The following is a 26,308-nucleotide window of genomic DNA, read 5'->3' on the forward strand; positions in this document are numbered from 1 at the left end:
ACATTCCTACATGCTATTAAAATTAAACACACATAACAATATATCTACATTGTAACCGCCACAGACAAGGCAATAACCATTCCGCCGCTGAAATATTAATAAAACAATACGATATTCGTTTATTTCGCTCATTAAAATAATTGAGGAATTAGCCCCAGGCAGCGCGGTGCACGCAGCAGGCCAAGTCATTAAAACAGCTATAAGTATTAAACCGAGCATTATTGTTACTTCCCAACGATTCTAGACAATGAAAACGATCATATAACATGGTTATGAAATAACCGAAACACCCTCAGAACGAATAAAAAGCATTAAACGAAAGTACCGTAACAACGGTGTTAGAATTGTTATTTATTTCAGCGCCATCTAGGAACCGATGTTCGAACTTTAATTTATATTAGTTCTGCTATCGCCCGCTCGCATGGATAGCGGTAGTGTCGTAAAATGTAATCACAGGGCTTAGTTGAATGCGAACATTCTGCGGATTGCTATTGAATTTAAATTATTGCAATGGTTGGGCTTCCGTGTGTAAAATTTCACGAGCTTTGGTTAATTGAAAATTATGTACTGCGGTTTCGGGTCTAAGCAATGCAATTGGCAATTATATATTCAAATTTTGCATTTACATGTGGAATTAGAATGAGGTTAGGTTATAACTGCTAATTAAGTATTTGTGGTCGCCTTAAGCTTATGCAAATATTCTAATAACAAACTGAACAATACTGCTGTAGAAGTAAGAGAATTTTTGAAGTGAAACTTCTATAGGCGCGTTGAGAGTAAAATTTCAAGCGCGTCATGGCAATACCGTCAAATCATGGAGTAATGCGACGATTTTGGTATCTTTGAATCTTGCCAAAGATGTTTCACTTCTGACACGTGTGCTCGGTACACATGCTCTTTTTTTTAACCGATCGATTCGAAAAATTGCATTATATTTAGATGATTGTTCTTTCCATTCTTAGTTTTTGTTTAGGTACACACAAACTCTACATTGATTGAATAAAGAATAACTTTAAAAATTATATATAAACAGTGCTAAATGCACTGTTAAAAAAATATAGACAAACCACATAACTTAAAAAGTGGGAACGAGATTGATGCAGGAAAATCTTTTTTCAAGTCAAAGTTCAAAATAAAATCATGTGAAATATATTATACCCAATGAATATCAAGAAGTGATATGGGACTATAGAGAAATTGATAAAGTTTACTGCAGTCAGTCTACTAATCATAAAAATTATATTACTTTGTCTGCGTTTTGCATCTCTTAAGATTTTATGTTGCGAAGTCTATGTAACATTCGTGGATATATGCGAAACTATTGATTCAGATGTAAGATGTAAGAAAATGAAGGGGTATACAAGAAGAACGCATTTTATTTTATTGTTTAAACCTTACGAATGAAAGCTTAAATATTAATTAAAGCTCTTTTACTAAACAATAATTAAACAATATTGTCTGTATGTTTTCTTATTTTAAGTATTTATTCAACCTTTTGAGCCGATTTAATGAGAATTAAACTTGTATATAAAATAGGAGAAGTAACTCTACATATAAAAAAAATATTAACACAAAAACAACAACGCGAACAAAGTCACATGCATAAGCTTGTATCTTAAAAATATCTTGAGCACTAAATGTGGCTACAAAATGCATGTCCTGAATATACATTTTTATAAAAACTTAACTGTTTATAAACTGGTTTATGTGATATGAGAGCAAAATAGGAAATTTATATTAATTTTAAATTCAGTGTCTTGTCCATGTTATAAGAACCTGTTTTTGGTCATTTCGGTCAAGTGTGACTCGTTCGAGAATTATTTGACATTTGTAGGAGATTTTAACTTTAAATTTTCTTTAAAGAAATCTGCAATACTTTGCTTAGGATTAAGATATGCTCATTTCAAACAAAATCAATTGTTTATCCATTTCTTGTGTGCAGTTAAAAATAATATATATATATTTGCAAAAATATAATAATATTATCTTATTTGGTAAATGTGGAATTTTTTATCCCAGACATAATGAGAGTATGTACTAATAGAGAAAACAATATGTTATTTGTTATAATATTATGCAGGTAGTACCTACAATGTTGGCCTTAAATATTAAATATACGGTTATGATAAATAATATAATTTCATGGGTTCTGTATGAATAATTTTTTTAATAATCTGAATTATAGCGAGAAATAAATTAATGACAGCTAGTGACATCCAGATAAACCTAAATAAGAAACACTTTATGCCTATACATAACCAAGAAGCATATCAAATTCAATTATTCCACAACCTTTTTTTTGTCCATATTTATTACGCAACCCCAAAAACTAATTTACCAAATTCTGAGGCATAGACAGATATAATAGTGTATAATGATAGGTTCAGTTGACCCGCGGCGTGCGTGACTCCCAAAATTGATGCTGGCTGCTGAGGAATTCGGTAGAAACAAAGTGTCCATCAAAAGCACAGGAAAACATGAATTTAGCAAGCACTGTTTTGTTTTAACAACGCATTTGTATGGGAATGGATATTGATGTAATTTGGAAAAACGTGTGTTCATGAATAAAAAAATGTAGTTATCTTATGTTAGATAAAATTTAGTTTATGTCGCGTTATCGATTTCATATGTCATTTTAATTTTCGTATTAAGTTCATATAAAGTACTTACACAAGTTATCCAATTATATTATTATAGAATATGAACATATTTCTCAAATAAAGGCGTAAACAATAATTAATGTAATAGACAACGTCTCTAAAGTAATAATAAATATCCCGAAAATCAATTTCCTTTCCAAATCAAAACATGCATCAATCTTCTCTCCAATCAAATCCGAGTGTACTGTAATTGATAAAACTAAACAAAATGATAGTTGGTAATAATCGGAAATGACGAAAGTTTTGAAAGAAATTAATTTCTTCACGACAAATAAGTAATTTTATAAGATACGTGCGTGATATGCGACGTAGATGTATTATAGTTATTAATACTAAGTATTTTTATAAAAGTAAAGAAATGAATCTATCTTGCATGAAATATTACCCACGCTCCCATCACCTAAAAGTTATACATAACGTATTTTAACCATCTTCACTAAAGGAGGATGTTACTTCGACTGTATTTTTACTTTGACTTGTTGGTTGTGTCATCAATCATCATCAACCTATATAATACTAATGTTCTAATGTTCCCAATGCAGAGATACGAACCTCTATGCAAGTATAGGATAATTCACGACGCTGGCCAAGTAGTAGGTTGGCTGATATCACAAATCACAATAATGTCGTTGAACTTTTGTTTCTTCGAACCCCTGTAGGTATATCGATTTTAAGACCAAGGTCCTCACCACTGCTTTTCGAAGTGGTCACGGACAGTTTTTTACTACATAGTATAAAGCAAAGTCGAATCCCGCGTCTGTCCTAATGTCTGTATGCTACAAAACTACTCAATGGGTTTTGATAAGGTTTTGTGAATAGATAGAGCGATTCAAGAGGAAGGTTTTAGACAAAGCGAGCGAAGCCGCGCAGAAAGCTAGTTCTTTATAAATTCCTTCCAAAAGATCCTATTCACACCACACATTACCTTTAAATTCAATGAGCGTGAGAGTTGAGCATCACACGGGTCGCGACGGCCGTTGATAATCTGTGATCGATGGTCCCGTTTGGACACTCTGGTCCGTAAGTAGCGGTATTCCTTGGGGACTAAAATGCGGTATTAATGTTCTTACTTACAAAAATATATATTAGAAAATTGACAATAGAAAAGTTTGCGTAACGTTGGTTTGAAAGCAATAGTCGAATACTTTCAAGCTCGAATAGATAGTGTAATACTTTTAAAGAGTGTAATTATTCATTTGGTTTTGCCAAAAATATATTTTTTTTAAACATATAAAGAACATAATAAACAAAAACAATGATGTGTATGCCGAAGCAAAGGGATTGATTTAAAGCAACCACGTTCATAATGGTCGGGGCTTTTATGTCCCAAGCAATTTGAGCTTTAATTCCTAAGGCGCCTGCGAAAGTTTTTTGTGGGCAACCCTTTATTCCCCAATATAAAAATAATATAAGATTCTTCCCATATATATACTTAAACAGCTATTTTACTAGTACGTTCCGTCAAAATCTATTGAGTCGGAGATTAAAAATTACAAATATCAAAACGATCAACATTTAAATAATGTGTTTTTGTTACATCTCTATAATTCAAACTCAAACTCAAACATTTATAATTATTTATTCAATTAGACTTCTTATAAAAGCACTTTTGAAACGTCATTACTTACATATTTTTAACATTTACCACCGATTCGGAAAGCAATATCTACGGAGAAGAACCGGCAAGAAACAGGCTCTTTTAAATCATGTCAGTTTTACAATTTAATTTTACAAAAAAACATATGTAACATCATATTCACATTTATAAAAGCTCTACTTCGACACACTTTTAAGACATAATTTGAATCTGCTTTACAGAAAACAGGAAATCCTTAATATATGCAAGTCTAAATAAAGGTGTTACCATATTGGTGCAGCTAATTAGCGGGTTCGATTCCCGACGATGGTATCTCATGCTTGCGTGTGCGCACATGCAAGACTAAATGCATGTTCTTAAATAAATCTCATTAAGTGCGAAATACAAAATGGCCGATGGGCTTCATGATTCCTTTTGTTTAATTAAGCTATGGACTGGAATGAGTTGTCATTTTTTTCTAGCATTATGTTGGTTTGATTTAAAGGGTATTATTAATTTCAAAGAATTGATAATTATGGTATTAATAATGATGGTTTTTGGTTGTGGTTTAATCTTTATCCTTTACCTTGGGCAGCCTGGAAGAGATTACTTATAAGCGATAAGGTTGCCTTATGTGCTATGAATGTTTCCTTTTCTTTTAATATTATGTAAAATTTGTAATGGTACATAAAACTGTTAAATAAATAAATAAAATGGTCTGTTCGTTAATTACAACATAGTATATATAGTGTTTGTCAAATAAATATGTATTAGTAACTGATTTATGTGATTACATATTTGAATCTGCGATCGAGATAGATTTTTATCTTATTAAATACAATGTTTTTGTTTCAGGTAACCATTGTTTTAACAAGCTTATTATCTAATTAAGGGTAAGTATAATCACGTGAACATAATGTATGTATGTATTTACATTTGTATGAATCGAAATTTATTCTAGGTTAACATTTATAGACTTGTGTTTATTTAGAGTTCAATAAAGTGATATATTATAATGATAATTAACAATCTGCATATTTTACTAAATCAATAAACTTCGAAAGCTTGTAAATGGAAGCTTTAAGCGGTTCCTTTGTAGATAAGAGCTTACTGCTATTAGCTCTTACTACTAATGACGCAGATACCGCTTCAATAAAATTAGTCCAGCATTCCTAACATTTTATTATTGTTAACAAAAGGGGGATTGATAGAGGGAATTAATAGTTCATCCATGCAAAAAAGACTGTCTGTTTTTTTATTACGTTTTCTATAACAATTGAACATACGTTTGAATGTAATTTTGAATTAAAATCGTTAACGACCCAAGGTTAAAATGCACTTTTATCCCCAAATAAATCGCATGGAAATATGGAGAGCTAGTTTTAATACAGTTGAGAGATATTTTAATCTATGGCATGGAAGGTAGATATAACATTGATTACAAAAAAAAAATATGATGGGTTGTTGAAAATGAAGAGGCTCTAGTTTTAATTACATACAAACTAAGCTTACATTATTATTTTTATTTTCTTTAACTTGCTTTTAATTTTATTATAAAACTTAATGAATAGTCACACACCCAAATTCTTCCATATTAGATATTGTTATTTGCATAAATTGTATTCAAATACTAGCGGTCCGGCCCGGCTTCGCCCGTGGTACATGTTTACGTTTTCTCTACATAAGAACCATCCTCGTACTTCAGGGAATATAATAAAAAAAGAATTATCGAAATCGGTTCAGCCGTTCTCGAGTTATGCGCTTACCAACACATTTTGCGATTCATTTTTATATATAAGAAGACTAGCGGTCCGCCCCGGCTTCGCCCGTGGTACATGTTTACGTTTTCTCTACATAAGAACCATCCTCGTACTTCAAGGAATATAATAAAAAAAGAATTATCGAAATCGGTTCAGCCGTTGTCGAGTTATGCGCTTACCAACACATTTTGCGATTCATTTTTATATATAAGATTGTTATTAACATCCTGCATAAAATCGATCACAATATTCTGTTGACCTGTATAATATAATATATTTATAATTTGTATACCAGTTCTCTATTAGATTTACCGTACACCACCTCAAGCTTTTGTCAGGCTCTAACATATAATTTCCTTTGTAAGGCGACCAAATTGTAGCCAATCTCAATTCTTCTTTTGTTAGACAAAATAATCGTTTGTGATGCTGGACTATAATCTCGATTGGCTTGTATTTTTTGCTATTAAACGGTGAATAGTATTTATTAAGTTAATATGTAGTTGTAGTTTGTTAATACTTATATGTATTCTATGATTTCTATGGATGCAATTAAATGTATTCCATTACGCAATTTCCATGGTTTGATTATCTTTAATTACTTCAATATCGGATTCAAACTCAATCATTTATTTATTCAATTAGACTTCTTTTATAAGCACTTTAAATCGTCATTACATATTTTTAACATTTACCACCGATTCGAAAAGCATGGAGAAGAACCGACAAGAAACTCGATAGTTGCTTTTTTCTTGTCAGTATTACAATTTTATTTTATTAGGATTAGTATGCGTTAGTGCCAAAGAACACTAAGACTATTCTTGCATACTTGCTTGCAACGCATATTCTTGTGTGCAAATGTATTTAGATTACATAACAATATAATATATCTTTAATTAATACATACAGAAATATCTCTCAACAAAGTTGTGTAAAAATTAACAACACAAAGCCTTGACAAAGCGGCTCATTTCGATCCTGTCTTCCCTTTTAAAATGACCGTATAACTTATTTATCCATATCTATATAAATAATCGTCTCACATACATGTTTAATACCGCGTCGTTACTATCAGAGCGAAATATTACTGAGATAAGAAATACTAATGACTTTGGCTTGAGAGCTCATATAACACATTGATATCAGCTGTTACATCTTTAGTACGTGTTTATTATATTTATTTGTTTTTCTTATGAATGGTTACTTATAAGACACTTGATGATTAATGTAATAACTTAAGAAAAGCAGATTAAATGTTTCAAGTCGTTTACCGTTTACACTACAGAGGGTTTAAGATCTACATTCCTACATAATGAGAAAAGATTTGAAGTTTTTTTATTTTTTATGCAACGAATAAAGACAAAAACTGTTCATTTTAAAAATAATTTAGTAGTGTCTACGTAATTTCATTTTATACTACTAAACTCAAATCAATACAGGCACTCGTTGAATTATTTATTCTTTGTTGAAATTATGCATCAAAAGTACAGATAAAAAAAAATCAACATATAAACAACAATAACAAGACGTTGACCTACAAGACTAGTTCAAAATATAAATTGTAATAGAAAAGATAGACGAGTCTCCCAGTAATTAAGGCTCTCACAAAAGATAATCACATTCCTTATGATATAAATAATAAAGGTTATTTCAAACCCTATTTCCCCAGCGGAATAATAGCTAAGGGTGATCCGCCCTAACGGTTGTAATTTTACGGACAGGTGATGTAACCTGTTGTAGAATGCGAGGCTACGTAACCTTTGGAAAGTATTAAAAAAAATTAATTGTTTTGATGCATTTTGAAATAACATTACTGTTGCTATATGAGCTTAACACCTAATATTATAACACTATTTTTAACAGATAAACTTAAAAGAATAATGTTTTATTTTCTTCCGTATTTAAGTAAACTTTAAAATAAATAAATTATTTAAGAACTTATGTAGATATTCATATTATTGGATTTTTATAGCGGCAATATGTTATCCCTTTTTGGTACAATAACAACATTTTAAGGTAATTCACATGTATCTTGTAAACGAAAACCTGTTTAAATTTATTTAACTTTCGCATAAAGTATATAAACTTACAAAGATTAAGGTTTTTGTGGATTTTGTTGAGTTTTTGTATACAAAGTGAAAGGTTATCAACCCCTTGCCATATAATTACAGAAGGTTAGTGTTTATCGAACGTAGAGTCGTTACAAAGGCATGCAATAATATTTTGCTTCAAGTTTTTATTAATATGCAAGTAATAAAGTTTCCACACTATCGAAATATCATTGGCCTAGCCTTAATTAGAGATTCTTGTCGCAGGAATATACTTTTAGCATTGCTTGCGATTTCTTTATGTTGTGGATGGTTGTTTTGCAAATGGATATCCACGTTCTATACTTAATGTTATTTTGTCACAAGGAAATTATGCAATGTTTTCCATCATGATCTATTTTTTTTTTCAATAAAATACATGTTAAAACAAACAGAGATTGTGTTACTTATTTTTTTTAAATAGTAGGTCCCACGTAGTAGTACCTATTCATATTTCTACTTGGTACTAAATGAATAAAAGACACATTTTTAATTATAAACATTGTGTTATGTAAAATATGTAATATGAAAGAGACATTTTTGCTGATAATAAATTTATAGAATAGCTTTAAGATTCCGTGATAAATCTCTATTTATTACTGTATTGTATACTTATAGTTTATTTAATCGTAACCCCATATCCCATTGTTACATATTTAGTGGGATTCGAAGTGAGAAGACTATTTCAGTTATGTGGGTCTGCTCGTTTGCATACAGTACACTGAACGACTCTATCGAAAGGGATTGTTGGAATTACATTGAAGCAATTGTTCTGTACTATAATTTATTCTTCCTTTTATGTTGGCAATGTAAATAAATATAAAATAGTTTCAAATGAGTGATATTCGTTTAAATTCAAACGAGATAATTCCTTAAAGATGGTTGAAATTTCTGATAGAGCGCAGGTAATAGCTGAATCATCGAGCGAAATCTATTGCGAGTAATTATTATTATAATTATAATATCATGCATGCATGAAAGCACATGGCATATATCATGCGAGATGACCGTGTAGACACTAGAACTTAATCTATACAAATATAGGCTAATATATAAGATATAATATAATATAAGATGGTATTTGTGCTAAGTGGCATGGATCCGAGTTCAACGCACGCGTAGCTCAAAATATATATTTTTTATAAATTATTTTCTTGTGTTAAAATAAAATATGATAAATATGTTATTTTATATGATAGTTAAGCTTCTTTCGTTAAATGGTTTTTGATTACAATTTTGAATTTCAGTTTAAGAATTATGTATAATCCATCAAATCATGTTTAAAAAAGAAATTAGGATAGGAATATTTATTTCTCTATTAATATAATCTCTTAGCTAAGACATGAATTTACACAACTACCGTTGCAAATATTAATAACTAGCTTCTCAAGGAAATGTTGATATTTAATTAAAATCATTCCTATATGTAATTTTAAACCTATGTATGTATGTCTCCGTTAGCAATGTAAGTATTTGCATAAGAGAACCTGTCGACCTGTCGTACAATTTTCTGGTCAATAAAACGGTATTTAATATAATTAAAAATAGATATTATGTAATTAAAGGCTTTCGGTAAAATATCTACAAGGAAAAAATTTCATTATCAAAATAATATTATAATAATGTAAATAATTTTATTTTTAAGGATGTCATCAATAATCATACATGTTTAACATCACGGGTTGAACACAGTGAGCAAAGCATCAATGATAAATGTTGCGATGTTAGGAAAAATCGAAGTTAATAATTTGACAAGATTTTGGTTAGATATTAAGCGTAGAGCTGCGTTTACTACATTTATACCTAACTAGCTGTGCTCCGCGGTTTTACCCGCAGTGCTCCGCTCGTGTTGGTCTTAGAGTGATGATATATAGCCTTATAGCATTGCTCAATAAATGAGCCCTCTGACAACGAAATAATTTTTCAAATCGGACCAGTAGTTCCCGAGATTAGCGCGTTTAAACAAACAAACTCTTCAGCTTTATAATATTAGTATAGATGTGAACAAATAAAAAAATTAAAGAATACCTTTTTGCAGACGAAGTTAGATGGTCCATCTAGTATGCATTTCAAATCTCAGGTACATGCTGGCACGCGCGGAATGGCGGCTGCTAAGATGCCCCGGACGTGCCTGCTCCGACTCACGATCGAATTATTATATTTATTATTGCTTTTCAATCTGTATCGAGTCATGGAATTATATGAAACAACCGATGGTAGGATAGTGTCGGATTATCTCGCATTATTATCAAATCGTATTATTACGTTTATTATGGATGTATGGAGATGAAAATAATTGAAAAAAAACCGGCCAAGTGCGAGTCGGGCTCGCGCACAAAGGGTTCCGTAGCAGCAAATATAATAAATTACAGTTAAATCAACCTATCTCAAAAACTATAAGAGATACTTTGATCAAACCAAAAATCGTTGAAAGAGTTAATTAGCATGCATCACCTCTATTTTTTTTAGAATTTTATACCCCGTAGTTATAAAAATAGAGGGGGGGGGACATACTTTTTACGACTTTGAGAGCTGATATCTCAAAAACCGTTCACTTTAAGAAAAATGTTTTTTAGAAAACTTTATATCATTTTAAAAGACCTTTCCATTGATACCCCACACGGGTATGTACATCGAAAAAAAAAATTTCATCCCTCAGTTACATGTATGGGGGGCCCCACCCCCAATTCTTTTTTTTACTATTTAGTGTCATATTTTTGTAGCGGTTCATACAACACATATTCCCATCAAATTTCATCACTGTAGTACTTATAGTTTCCGAGTAAATCGGCTGTGACAGACGGACAGACGGACAGACGGACAGACGGACATGACGAAACTATAAGGGTTCCGTTTTTGCCATTTTGGCTACGGAACCCTAAAACTGCGATCCTAGTATGAATAAATCGACTATTGAAAAAAAATATATGATGTTAAAGTTACTTTATAGAAAAAATAACACTTTTTAATGCTCTTTAAAACGTTAATAAACTTTTTACCTCATCTTTATTGTAATACCTACGTTGAAATCGTCAATATGACTCACCAGTCTACAAATCTATGAACCCATTACAAAGCTCTATTTTCCCAGTTTTCCTTGTAAATAAACCTTAATCTCATGTCTAGCGGAAAGCATTAGGATATGTCGCAAATAATCACGTGAAGCAATAACGACTAGTAGCAAATGATACGTGCATCCGCGGTAATTACTGAGCCTGTTTTGCTCTAAACTTTGCAATGTGATAAGTTTGTGGTTGATTAAATTGTTGATCTTCGGGTGTATACATTTTTTGTATTTAGTTTCATACTTCTAAAGTTTAAGGCAGGAACAAGTAACAGAATTAGGCATGGCGATAACATGACATACACACGCGTTTTTTATCACTACATAGTATAAAACAAAGTCGCTTTCTCTGTCCCTATGTCCCTATGTATGCTTAAATCTTTAAAACTACGCAACGGATTTTAATGCGGTTTTTTTTAATAGATAGACTGATTCAAGAGGAAGGTTTTAGTATATAATTTATTATGTTTTAGACAAAGCGGGCGAAGCCGCGGGCGTAAAGCTAGTAAAAGATAAATTAAAAATACAGCCTCACAATCTATATAAACTGAAATAGAAAATTGAATGTTTACTTATACTTTTTAATTGATTGATAAAGCGCCACATAAGTTTATGAGAGTCATAAAATTAGGTTGTAATTAGAAGAATTCCGATCGGATTCATTAGTTGTAAAAGTCGTGGTTTTCTAATTTAGGTGTTTTATACACGTCGCTGTTTATAATAACTTTGACTGAAACAGGAAAACATAACCCACATTTGGGGTCATAAAGTTACAAAAATAGGAATACGATGGATATGGATTTATTTTTCAAAACTGAATAAAACGCTTTTGTTTCTATATTATTTCAACATTTTTGTAATCTTTTATTTTCCTGAACGAGCTGAATTCCGCGAACGCCCGTGTTAATAGTACCAAAATATATTAAGAGCAATCGCTGCGTTTAATTGATTCATGTATAAACCCCCTAAAGAAATTACTAGTAAATAATTAATTATAATTTTCAAGTTATCAAGTAATCGGGAAAGTAAGGCGGCTTTCTATTTATGATAAATAGCATTAAATTCGTAATTAATGAACTTGATATGGAAATACCGACATAAATAATTGACTGTCTCTCCTCAGAGGAGTGGCAAGATCTCACTAATAAAACTTGGCATCTTACTTTTGAAATAATCTGGGCATTCAATGTGATCCTAAATTTAAAATAAAGTGATCTACCATGCTTTGACTTATGGAAAAATGTATTATATTTTTATAAATTATTTGACTCTCCCTAGTCGCATTCCAATTCAAAGGATGGCACGTACAAATATACATAAGCGGAATAATATACGCATTATCAACAACAATGTAGAGATATGTAGTTCTATTGAAAAATTTAATAAATTAAATCATAATACTGCTAGGGGTCAGCTATAAGTTCAAAAATGCCAGTCTAACCATCTTTTTATATATATACTATATATATGTTTTCCTAAGGTTATCTTCTCTGACCTATAACTTCGTTGATGATTATACTTAATAAGCTTCGCACAAAAAAATCAAAATTAATGCTCGGAAAGCTTAGTGGGGTGCGAGTTGTAACCCTTTTTCCAATAAATGGCAAACTCAATGAAGCTCTATGTGCTAGTCAATTAAAAAAAATATACCTACTTGAGATGAATATGTTAGTACAAACTCTATATTATTAATTAAAAATAAAATTATATATTTATTAATATAAATTAAATAATCAAATGAAGCCCCTCAAAAGGCTCTATATAATAGGTATAATTTATAGAGATACCTCTTTATAACTTTTCGCGGGATATAAAAAATATATACAGAACATTTTTCTAATCTCTACATCACAACATTGTTGAACATAGAAACAAATAAATCAACAAACACCATACGCAAATAATTTGATTAACATCCAAGATGGGCCCAATTAACCATAAACGACAATATCTAAGTCTCTATAAAGCATATTCGTTGACAGCTTGATTTGTTTCAACCTTTCACTTGTCTAATTAAAGCGCAAATAATTTACGAGCCACAACAGACATGTGTAATAAAACAAAAATTTGAATAGCTACTGTCAAAGGATGATATCGTGTGTCTCGCTTGCACGCGTCTGTTAGTAATAGTCTATCCCGCTCGCCGGTCTTTCGCGGTTGGCTAGCCATACTCTTCAGTTGAGCATGCGTCCGCGCAGCAAATAGTTGTGTTTGCGCTTGTAATCGTTTGTGAAACAATGCCATCGTAATGTCTAAGTGTCATAGTGTTTTTTGAGAAAGTGAACGCAACAAAGGATTGCAGTGTTTTAATGGAAACACGTGGGAATTGAATAGGTGAATAAATTGGAAAGTCGGGTCGTTGTGTGGCCATTTCTCTACACCTGCAGCTGTTCTCTGATTATGATATTCGTTGGCGGTTCATCTTTTTTGTTTAAACTCTGTACTGTATGATAGAGATTGCGCAAAGAGATACATATTAAAATGTAGCGAGTGTCGATGTTATCAAATAACAGACTCTGATACAACCTTCGATCAGAGGCTTGTTTTTCATTCGGTTATATGAAAAACAATAAAATTGACGGGCGAATAAAAACATGCAGGGTTAAATGTCAAATATTGACAAAACTATAACCACAACGAGAAAATGAGGCAGTTTCCTATGACTCTACATTCTTATTCTTTTGAACAATACATAAATATGCATAAAAAAATCCTTAAAATACCTACATCTTATGGAACTCTATATGAATAAGTAAACATAAAAATTAATAAAGTAAAAATTTTTTGTGGAGATCTGCACAAAGTTGTAATTTGCGTCAGTGTTTTTTATTACCTCTTGTATTTTAATTACACTTTTAATGTGATATACAGAAAAACACGGTTATAAAAACATACACACAATAATAATGTAAAGGCATACGACGACGGTCAACGGTAAATAATTTTAGTAACTCAGCTAATTAACTTTCAACAAATTTTCTAATATTTAGATGAATATAAGAACTCTCTTACCAATAAATTGAAATGCCATCAAAATTTAAACTACATATGAAAATAATGTTGCAAATCAATATAACATCATCACATTTACTTGCAACTGGAGCATAACTCAGCTTCAAACTTCAAAACGTCGTTTCAACATTACTAAAAACAAAAAGAACTATTACAAGCCTATACTTCACAAGTCACCAATTGCCTACAATTATATAAGCTACCAAGAAACAAAACGAAAACGGCGTCCTACAGATGGGTATCTGCTCACAATCTGCCGACGATTGCCTGAGTTTAATCGGCGCACGCGCACCGATGCCACAGTAAATATACACGAACAGTATGGATACAACGTACTATTACAAAATGTTCCTAACGGCTCAATTGTGGAAACATGCGCTTTGACGAGACATGTAAGCAGTCGTCGCGGTATTTGTCAGTAGCGAATGTTCTTTAAAGAGCACATGGAACGTCTGCGTCCAACGACCACGGCGTATGGCATAAAGGTTACCTCGTAATAACAAGTGAAAGATTTACAAAGTACCCTATTTCCTCAATGCTACATAGTTTTATCAAAAAAGCTTAGTTGCTCTACTGTTCGTATTATTTTACTATGTCGATACTGGCACTGTCTCAGCTGAATTATCGATTGCTATTATGGCCGCCAGATACAAGACTGGTACAGATTATAAGAGCACCGAATAATTAATATTTAGTATATCTATGGTGTATCTAGATGTTTGTCAAATAAGGTTCTGCTTTTAAGTTTACCGAGATTTGTTGCTTGCAGATGTTTAACACTTTATTTGGGTCTAAATCCATACTAATATTTTAAATGTTTAATATGTAGATCCACCAGTCTATTAGGTTTCACGATAAGAAAATAAGGCAGAAGGTTTTTGGCGATTATTTTAAAATTGTAGAGCTTTTGACTCTACATTCCGAAGAGAAAGAATAAATTCATTTTTAGTCGATGCAATGTTTTAATTGGATGATTACGTATAGATGAGTAGTACATTTTAATACGTCACAGCTAAATTATAAGGTTTTAAAATTCTATAGTGTATGAGATATAGAAGGTAATGTTGTTGATCTATGATGTATTTCTAATTGCTTTTTTATGTTTGTGTACAAGAAAAACACTCCACGAACCCTAAACCAACCGGTACAAAAACAAACTACTCAGATCATAGTCTCAGTTAATAATTAACCATAGATAAGTTATTGTTCGCTCTCAATAGGGAATGTGGAGGCTTTAACCATGAGTTCAAGTAATTATTTAACGGGATACGAGGTTATATCGTTGTTACTATTGATCCCGACTTAGGTGAGAAAAAATTTGCCGTATATGTAATTATGTGTTAATGTTTTATTCAATTGTTGCAAAAAGTTGATACTTGATAGTGTACTTTTAGCATATAACATGAAAAGCATAAAATTAACTACTTATTTAAGACATTAAAAGATCGATCAAATTTTATTCGTTTTAATTATAGAGCCTGAAAAACAATAGAACTATAAAAAATATTTTGAATTTTAGCAAAGTATCAACCAATATTCCTTTAACATCATTTTTTCTTTTTCTTATTACCTAGATACTAGCTGTGCTCCGGTTGGTCTTAGTGAGATAATATTATGTATAATGGTCTTTAGCCTTCCTCGTTAAATGGGTTATCTAATACCGAAAGAATTTTTCAAATTGGATCAGTAGTTCCTGAGATTAGCGCGTTCAAACAAACAAACTCTTCAGCTTTATAATATTAGTATAGATTCAAAATTTGTGTGTTGGTCGAGTCGAAATTACTATCCTATAGAGCAAGTTAACGGTTTGACTTCTGGTATATCTTGATACTATTATTGAATAAATGAATTATCTAATCGGAAATCCGTAAAGGTACGTAGACCGGCCTATTGTTTGTCGGCATGTATCTAAAATCAATGTAATATCAATCGCTACATGGATCAAGATATTCAGTAGTAATTGCAGATTGCTTCCTTGATAGATTTCGCTCGAAACAATTACAACCAATACGTCTTATGTTCCTGTCTGATAAAATGTGGTACGAATTGTATCGATATTATTTAGAATAATATAAAATTTCAAAATTTTTATTTCCAAAGTTTGGTGTAATCTTGAAATGAAATGAAATGAATATTTATTTGTCAGAATTGTGGTTACAAAGCTTTTTAAAACTTCACGTCCCCACAATTTGCCAACAAATTGGCATACAAATATTTATATGGTAGGTAACCAGGTTACTTTAAACCTAATAGAATTGGTCTAATCAAGACGGAATGACAAAACTAGTCTAACGAGAAGCGGGACCATTAATCAGCCTCCGCCCTACTTATGAGGCAATAATTAAATCTGACCATTTGACGAGATTATTGCCCTGTCTTTGCCTCTTAAGGGTGATTGATACTTTCCAAACTCTTACTTTAATTACGTGTTCAGTGGAATTTAAATATCTCTACATAGTTTTGGATTTACAAGCGTACAAATAAATAGAAATAGAAGTGTTATGTAATTGTATGTATTAAATAAATTTATAATATTCAATTAGAAATACCAAAAAAGAGCGTGTGTACCCAGCAAAAGTGAAACTTCTTTTGGCAAGATTCAAAGATACCAAAATCTCCATGACGTGACGGTATTGTCATGACGCGACCTTGAAATTTTACTATTAACACGCATCAAGAAGTTAAAAAATACAAAGTCTTTTTCTAGTGTTTTGTCGATTTGAATACGAAAACATATTGTTTGTCATGTTTTTAATAGATTTTTTTTCTAGTACAGTAGAAGCGTTTTTATGTCCCCAATTATATATCGATATCTTCATATTTATAACCCTCTAACTTTCTACAAACAGAAACAATATCTATCAATTGTCTGTATAACCTTGTACTGATGTCTTCCAAAGACTTAACGACGTCCCAACTACCACACTTGTCAAACATAACATTTTCACAGTAGCTCGACCGGTTTTGAGCAAACAATTCATGCGAGAGCTTCGACAAACAATGTGTCGTGGCCTTTATTTTCTGTACTGATCTGTGCCATAGATTATATAGTTAACTAGATGAGACATACGTAATGTGTCAGATTCTGGGGTTAGATTAAGCGCCAACGACTTATATGCGCATTTTAAAAGACGAGCAGATTTCGTTATAAAAATTGGCACATTCACTGCATGCTATTTTGTTTCTTATGTTGTCGTGCAGCCAGAGAAGACGTATCTACTCTTATTTCCTTTCATGCTTTTGGCAGATAATCTCCATACTTTTTTGCAGAATATTAATAAACGTGTGCATCCGCGGAAGACCCTTTGCTCTCATACAAATGTCAATTTGCTCCATCTAGTTTTAAACATGACTACATTCTGAGTAATACTAGTCTACCTAATGGGACATAAATCTGGATAGGCTTTATTCAAGTTACCTATAAACGCGGTAAATCGGCTTAGGTCTGAAGTAATAAGTAAAATGTAGGTACATAAAAAGCTTTATACGTATGTTAAATTTACGTTTTTGCCATATACTTACATTGATACTTACCTTGGGCCTTAGACAAAGTAACAATTACAAAACGATAACGAAGTTAGAAATCGCAAAAATGTATGGGATTGACATTAGATAGACCACGTGATCTAACGCGGCGTATGTCAATCCCATACATTTTTGCGATTTCTAACTTCGTTATCGTTTTGTAATTGTTACTTTGTCTACTGGGCCTTGTTCGTTACTTCGCTCAGTTCTCGTAAATTTTAAAAGGTTTTTTCATTACATTTTTTTAATTACTTAAGTATAATAATATTGACACCCTTTCGTAGTATAAAATAGAATATTTATATCAGTCTTCATGTGAAGGTACTGTGTTTACAATCATTTTTTAAATTAATACGATATGATTTTGATGCGGTTTTTTTATAGATAAAGTGATTCTTGAGGAAGGTTTAAATATCATGTATTAAGTTTTAGACATAGCGGGCGAAGCCGCGGCCGGAAAGCTAGTTTTAATATAAATCATCACACAGTATAAAAACACCAGCAGTATCATAACCACATTCCGCAACATATAATATTACGAACGGTGGCACAATTTGAGCGAACCTCGTCTCAGCAAATTGTGCCCTCCAGCCAAACCCACTGACTAAATGACTTTCTCAGAAACGTCAGTAATGTTTATGACCCGTGGAGAATAACTTGAGAATAAGCTTTTATTGGCATTATGTTATTTGAGGATATCTAAACTGTAGGCAGTTTAACTATGGATTAAGTAGTAAGACGATATGAAATAGTCATAATTTTTGCGAATTAGGGAACTTCAAATAGGAGGTAGTAATCGCTTATTAATAAATAGAGAGACATATCAGAAACATTCACTAAAATACCTTCACTGAATAAAAAAAATACTTACCCAATTTTATTACAATTGTTATGTGTACATAGTACATACATCTCTTGTAACGAAACTATCAAAACAAACACCAATACTACATGTACCTACATAACATGACTATAAGATAAATCTTCAAAATGCTTCGTAGTGGACCAGTTACAGAAACGCCTGCAGGCAAACGTCTTGCTATGACGAGTTACGCCCGCGCTTATGCTCGTTATATTATATCGAACAGTATATATCTATGCTCGTACTATATAATATATCAAACAGTACATATATCTGTGCTGGTACTATATATATCAAACAGTACATATATCTGTGCTGGTACTATATATATCAAACAGTACATATAAATTGTTTTCCTTTTGATATATTTATAGCCTCATTCAGGCGTTTTTCTCAAAGAGGCTTGACGAATGGTGTGTTGTGTTGAAATAATTCTGAGATCTACAAGACGAAGAAGATGTCAGAGATTTTCTATGAAATATTTATTATCTGTTGTGGTAAAAGCGCGACAAAATAGAAAAAAGTTATTGACATAACTTAATAATTTTTATTTTTTTTTGCTTTTCATGAACTTAATAATTATTAATAAGGTAAAATTTTGACAGCATATGTAGCGGTAGAGTTAAAGAGAAATGTAGTATGTACTAAGAAACTACTGCAGATCATTTTTACAAACACATTTTAAAACGATTAATTGTTTTAAAATGTAAATGCAATATAATATTTATTTTGAGGATGCAGGTTTTTTTATATTATGATTTTACAAACCAAAAATAATTAACTTTGACCTCGTTTTTCAAATAATTATAATACTTATATGAACTTACTATAATTATACGTAATGAATGCATTATATCTGTTTATTAATGCAGTTTTATAATTTGCTCTCTTTTAAATCTATTGTAAAAAATATATTACTTTACTATAAAAAGTGAGTCATTATAAATATGAGTGATGAGATTCCAGGCAAGGAAATAAACCGCTTTTTTAAATATCCTGTTTTGATCGGCCATAATTTGGGTCCTTTCCTCCGGCTATGAAAATTATAAAAGTGTTTATTGTAAATTGTACTCTATTTAGATAATATTAGGATTGATTTTAAAATGTAAATTGGTTTTAGACAAATGAAATATTTGAGTGGTAGCAATATATATTTAGCTAAGTTAATTTATTTCGAGGAATAGTTTTTGAGTCTATAGTCATCCAGATTGGTTTGAAAATAACGGTTAATTAAGGATTGAATAACCGAGAGATCTGACATTAAATTAATAACAAGGAAGATAAAATAGTCTATTGTAGAGATCGCGGTAGAGATCATGAAATCAAATGGAAAACTATTCATTTTATAGAATTTGGTAAAAAATGTGTTTAATACTACGGTGAAAATTATGGTCAAAAATGCGTTAAATATCTCCTACGTGGTTAAAATTTTATAATATCCACAAAAACTCTTATGAAAAAGATAAGAAATAAGAGACGTCTCATCAAAATCAGTAGAAAATTTTTGAACAGTAACTAGGATACAAAAACAAAATAGTCATCTTAATTGGTAAGGAATATACTTTTATATGAAAATAATAGTTTAAGAAACGAATACTTCAATTGACATGTATAAACTATCTCCCCAACACTCCAGGGGTTAAAATTCCATCTTCTATTCTCATAAATTATCTATAACTATTATTTCATCCTAACATTCCAAAACCACGTTCACTTATAAATTAAATTCCCATACTTTATTACGTACATATTTCAAACCAAATTCGACCTGTGAAAGCCACAGAGAATAAACTCTTTGGCTAAGGTTGTGACCACCTGTGGGTTACAACCTTTTTCTTTTTTATCGATAATTGATTTTTAATGGTTCGTCTGACACGACGTGATCGGAAGATCCCTTTGTGAATACTTAACTTTTTTTAGTGCTAATGCACTCGACATTACCTGCACTTAACATTAGGGTAGTTTATTTGGAAGTGTCCGTTATTTTAAGTGTTGATTACATCAGATTTAGTGACTTCTAGAATGGTAGGCTAATGGATGACATTTCTTTGCTTAACTAACTAACTTACTAACTTAATTTTTTCCTGAGAGCTCTATGTGCAAAATATTATAGTAATATAAGGTCTTGGGTGGCTTGACCCTGTTTAAAAGATTGTTAGTTACTTAGATAAGATGTACCTTTTAATAGAGAAGTATTTTTAAAAGGAATCAAGTAGTTTTTAAATTTAATCATAAATAAGAATTTGAATTATTTTTTCTTTACTATTTTCTTAGTATTATAGCTTTAGATGTTTATGAGTATAGCCTATACGAATACCTACTTAGCTAAATATTGAATATCAAATCAAAATATTAAGGAACATAACTATAAATATGACATAATTTATTGATCAACTAATACATTAAGGAATACTCGTTCAGATCTAAAAAAAAACAAGAATTATAAATCTTACTCTTAATAAGAACTGTCATTTCACAAATTCTTTAAAATATAAAATCTAATCAAAGAGGTGTTTAATAAATATTCTATTAATATCAAAATTTAGTATTGATTTAAATATCGATATATCATGACCGATAAATACATCGTTAAAAACATCGTTAAACAACTTAAAAAAATCCGACATACTTCTTCCCTATAGGAAAATAAGCAAGCATTATAAATTCGTTTCAATCTATATTTTAATTCTTAAAGAAATAATCTATATTGTAAAAGATATAAACACTAAATTAAAGCTTTGTATTTATGTACATTTGACTGAATATAAAATGTTTCCACCGAACACAAGACTGTATTTTATGTTTATTATCAAACCGTAAATACCTTCCACAATTTAAATTTTATGACAATATTTAATGTATGTAATCAACGATATAAAAGTTTCAAGCCTTTCGAAGTCATAACCATATATTAAATAGTATTCAAATCTCACTTGATTTATAATAGTTTTTGTATAACTTTTATACAAGTTATAGTTGACAAATTATAAATAAAATTTTAAAGCTGTTAGAAATTATGTTAATCGTGAGAATGCATCCATGATCAGAACCATATAAATATGAGGTCATATTTAAAGAATCTACATAATCAATCATGCCAGAATCCAGTATAAAAGCTTTCACAGCTATATAAGAGCATTTTAATACAATATTACTAATATTTTCTATATACTATTTAGTCCACACATTTAAAACGAACGGCTAAATTATTTTTAATTTGTTCCTATTAATCAAAGATGAATCGCCAATACATTTATTAAAATACTCAACACTCTTTAGTGATCATCAATTTGTCGTATACATATCACATTAACGATGCTACATTCCAATGGTAACCAGTTTTAGCACAATTGTGATAAACCTAGGAAAAAATGTCTACCACCGCGACCAGACATGTCAAGTCGTCAAACTCGGCGAACATTTTAATGTGCAAGCAATGGTGGAAAGTGTGCTGGATGTATGGGGACCAGGAGAAATACTACAGACAGTTGTACGGGAGACGAAAAATAAACACCAATAAAGGTATATTCGACGATACAGATATAAAACGACCTGGTGCACAAATAACTGAATTAACAGATGACTTCTTTCAAGACAACGTCACACAGAACCCCGCTCCAGATGAAAGGAAAGACTGGTTCGGAGCTGAATCTGAACCAATCTACGGCTTCGAGTGGCAAAACGACCAAAGAAGAAAACCAATTAACCTGGACGATTTTAGAGAAATACTGACTGATGATAGTCACAATCTACCTCCAAATAGAGTTATAGATTCAGATGAACAGATACATAGAAACGGCGATGTTATTGGAAAAACGTCTAGAACAGTCTCTAGGACGAAAAAAGGGGCATTAGTTACCGAAGAAACAGAAATATGTACTGATGGTAGAACGACAGCGAATCTTAGGTTTCATCGGTCCACAGTTAAAAGTGCTCCGAATAAAGTGAAGGAAGTTCTTCAACCGTTAAAAGAGGATGCAGTGTTGGATGAATGTTCTAGAAAGAAGTGCGTTGGAGACACTTTGACAACCACCACGACGACTCTAGTGACCGTGACCCAACAAATGGTGACGTGCTGTAATGAGTGAGTATTCTTTTATTATCTCTAGGTCATTGGTCGATCTAAAAAATAATTTGTACATAAATAAAATTCATCGGTGAAATGGTACAAAATATAATGCATCTGCCTCGTGCCACACGCTGGGACACTGAACTTTATATAATGCAGTTTTAAATATTGATAATATGAAAACCACTTTCAGGGATACTACTTGCGAATCTTGATCTATAACAATACCGGTTTTGGCATATTAATTATGCATCGTACACAATTTTATAACTTCATAGTGCAATTATAAACTACTAGCTTTCCACCCGCGGCATCGTCCGCGCAGTCAATGAAAAACCCGCATAGTACCCCTTCCCGTGGGATTTCCGTGATAAAACCTATCCTATGCCCCGGGGTAAAAAGTAGCCTATGTCCTTTCTCGGGTATCAAAATATCTCCATACCAAATTTCATGCAAATTGGTTCAGTAGTTTAGGCGTGATTGAGTAACAGACAGACAGACAGAGTTACTTTCGCATTTATAATATTAAGTATGGAATAAGTATGGATGTATACTTAATATTTACAGCTGTCATATTTCTATAATAATTATCTGTGGTATTTATAAAAACACACAGTCATAGACGCTTTATAACTCAATTATTGGTAGTTTTATTTTGCGCAGTTTGCGCGGCATAACAGAGAGATGCATTTGCCTGATAGTAATAAAAAAAAACAACAACATGGCCGCTGGCGGGAACATGACGATGGTATCGTGTCGCTACTGTTTCGTGCAGAGCTTTTTCTCGGCTTGGTTGATGCGTGTATTGTGAATAAATGATTTATTTAAAAGCTTTTTGTTGTGTTAACTCGTGCTAATAATCGTTTAAAAAAATTGCTACCTATAAAAGTGTATTGTTATAGCCAAAATCTTGTTAGATCTCTATCGAGAGTTTTTACTGCTCTAATTTACTCGAGAGAAATATGTTTTCGTACCTATTGCCCTTACAATATTTTACTAGTTGTTATTTTACAAACAATTATACTATCACAAACCATTAAAATACCATAGAGCCAAAAATATAATATTTGACATCTTAAATTTATTATTTCAGCCACACTTCATTCAAATATAATTTAATATGTAAATTAAACATAACATAATTGGTTAAAATATGAACATCGATCCAACATTAAAATCCAGTTAAAAAGAAGCTTAAAATAAGAAATAGCTCAACAAATTGGCGCAGACGTGACCAACATATATCTTCTTAAAAGTAAACGCAGCCGCGGGCGTAAATTAGCAATTAATATACAAATTGCACGCACTACGTTCAAGATTGGCATTTACATATCCACATTAATAACCTACTGCGACTGTTTTGAAATTTTAATTGCAATATTATGAAAATTCGTATCGATTACAGGTGATCTGGACCGAACTATCTTGAACAGGATTTGATTAACAAGTTCGCTTTCAGAGCATGATTATACTAATTAAATATTCTAGAGATAAAAACAATCAGATATTTACCAACTTTTTGGTTTTCCATATAAGTTGGAGTAGTTGTTTCCTGTCCTTCTGAAGGTGGTTAATGGTAAAACTATGTTATGATTATTCTAAAGTGCTTCTAGGTGAAGTCTTATTGAATAAATAAATTGTTGAGCTTGAGTTTAACTAATGTTTAAATATCTCAAAAGGGTAATGCAACTTTAACTGTAACTTTACAAATTATAGCAATTTGTAATGAAATCGATTTTAGCTCTCCCATAAAAATATGCATTGATTAACTGAAGATATTTTGCAATTTGATACTTTGCGTTCCACTTTTTATTAGTTACTGTAATTAAAATAATTTGCATGTTGCTAAATAAAACGGTAGAATGCACATATCTCTCCATAAGAAGTTAGCATTTAACCAAGTCTCGACTTAATATTTTTTATCTTCCTATCGACTATTAGTTTGTAATAAATATGTGCAATCGGTAATGGAAACTACATTTCGTTATATATAATTAGGTTATGTTTTTTAAATTAAATATATTCGATACCAAAATTCTAAATTGATAAGCTTTATCTTCATTTAAATATAAGGAAGGTAACATTTCAATAATTACCTGATAGTGTTTTATTCAAGAACAAAATTCCAGTCCTATAGTACCAATAACAGCTGTTATAAAGTGGCTTACACAATTTCAATTTCAGTAAATTTTGTTGAACAAATTGATATCTAAATTTTAAAAATACAAAATAATGGTATGTGCGCAACCGGGTAACTCCATAGGGCTTCCCTCCATCCTTCCTGCACATGTTATGCACCGTGATTCCGCTTATCATTTATCACAAAGGAAATTTAATTATTAAAGAACGATATAAAAAGTGAATGTGAATAAAGAACCTTACATTTGATAAAACTTCCTATAAATTATGAGTTCAGATATTTATTGTAAGTTATCTCTTAATAATTAATTCATTATGAAAATAGAAAAAGCTTACTATGAACAACTAAGATGAAATTCCCGTGCAATCATTTTGATTACATGACAATCGTACTCACGGGATTATAATTTACCAGCTGCTCCGCGCGGTTTCACCCCCGTGGATCCACTCATGTTGGTCGTAGCGTGATCATATATAGCCTACCTATAGCCTTCCTCTATAAATGAGCTATCTAACACCGAAAGAATTTTTCAAATCGGACCAGTAGTTCCCGAGATTAGCGCGTTCAAACAAACGAACAAACTCTTCAGCTTTATATTATTAGTATAGATATAGATAAGTTTTACCACAGCTTATATCGTGATTAACAGGAGTTAGGTAATTGATAATTGTGTATGAAAGCTCAAAATTGGTTATTACAAAGGAATGCACACACTGTGCTATAGATCATAAACAAGTCGATTCGGTGCGTGCGCGGGGGCTATAAATTGGATGGATGTAAATTATGATGCGCAGGCGCAGGCTAGTGATGTTCTGGTATCGATGTTTATCGTTTATCGATACGGTAAATGAAGGAGAAATCTTATGAGTTGTTATTTGTGAAGCTTTTAAATGGTTTCTGGATATTTGTTAGTACAAGTTTTAATAAAAGTATGTATTGTAAGAAGTTTTTTAACAAACCTTTTAAATGTTAAATTTTTAAATATGTTGGTAAATTAACGTAAAATAAAAATATTTAGGTACAATTTTTAATTAAAGAGCTTTCATGCTGATTAATTTTTAATGACCTGTTTTCAAAGATTTCAAATCGAAATAATCGATTGACCAAAAATGTTAAAACAGTTGAAAATAGTAAAAAAAAAATTCTTTTATTTTTGCAAGGTACAAGTTTTTATTGAAAGCAATTTATTTCACAATCCGTAATGCTAATTAGGTGTGAAAGCATAACGACCACAAATAAACATAAAAATACTTTTGCCGACCTTAGCTTTAGCATACGCAATTTGTATATTTTATCGATAAAAGCGCAACACTATCGACATCAAAGACACGATAACGTCGAGCGAAGGATACAAATTGCGAAGCTAATGACAATTTCTCTAATTGAATGAATGAATAAATGATGGCTGCATGTAATATATTATGTTCTTGCATAATTCAATGAATTATTGTAATGTCGTTATAATTATGCGATATAATTGGTTTTTAATAATGAAAAATGGGATTAAAAAATCTCTCAATCTTTTTTAATAGGTAATGATGAGACATGAAAAATAT

General features: G+C 31.3%; 1 protein-coding gene across 6 annotated transcripts in view; it reads left to right on the forward strand.

Moving 5' to 3' along the window:
- Positions 1-26,308, forward strand: part of LOC149901505 (uncharacterized) — a 251,564-nt gene that overhangs the window by 121,509 nt on the left and 103,747 nt on the right. The window contains exons 1-2 of one of the 6 annotated variants that reach the window (XM_090110576.1): positions 13,338-13,478; positions 21,823-22,627. The exons of 3 other annotated variants lie outside the window; for them this stretch is intronic. In XM_090110576.1, the coding sequence (XP_089966702.1) occupies positions 21,915-22,627 (713 nt within the window). In that variant the 5' untranslated portion in view covers positions 13,338-13,478; positions 21,823-21,914. Of the gene's footprint in view, positions 1-13,337; positions 13,479-21,822; positions 22,628-26,308 lie in introns of those variants that run through there. 2 more of the 6 variants (XM_090110577.1, XM_090110578.1) reach the window with 2 other exon arrangements.

This window comes from Colias eurytheme, chromosome 16, assembly GCF_061535395.1.
Source record: "Colias eurytheme isolate Ceu_HAF_F1 chromosome 16, ilColEury1 Martin Lab GWU primary, whole genome shotgun sequence".
NCBI classification, from domain to species: Eukaryota; Metazoa; Arthropoda; class Insecta; order Lepidoptera; family Pieridae; genus Colias; species Colias eurytheme.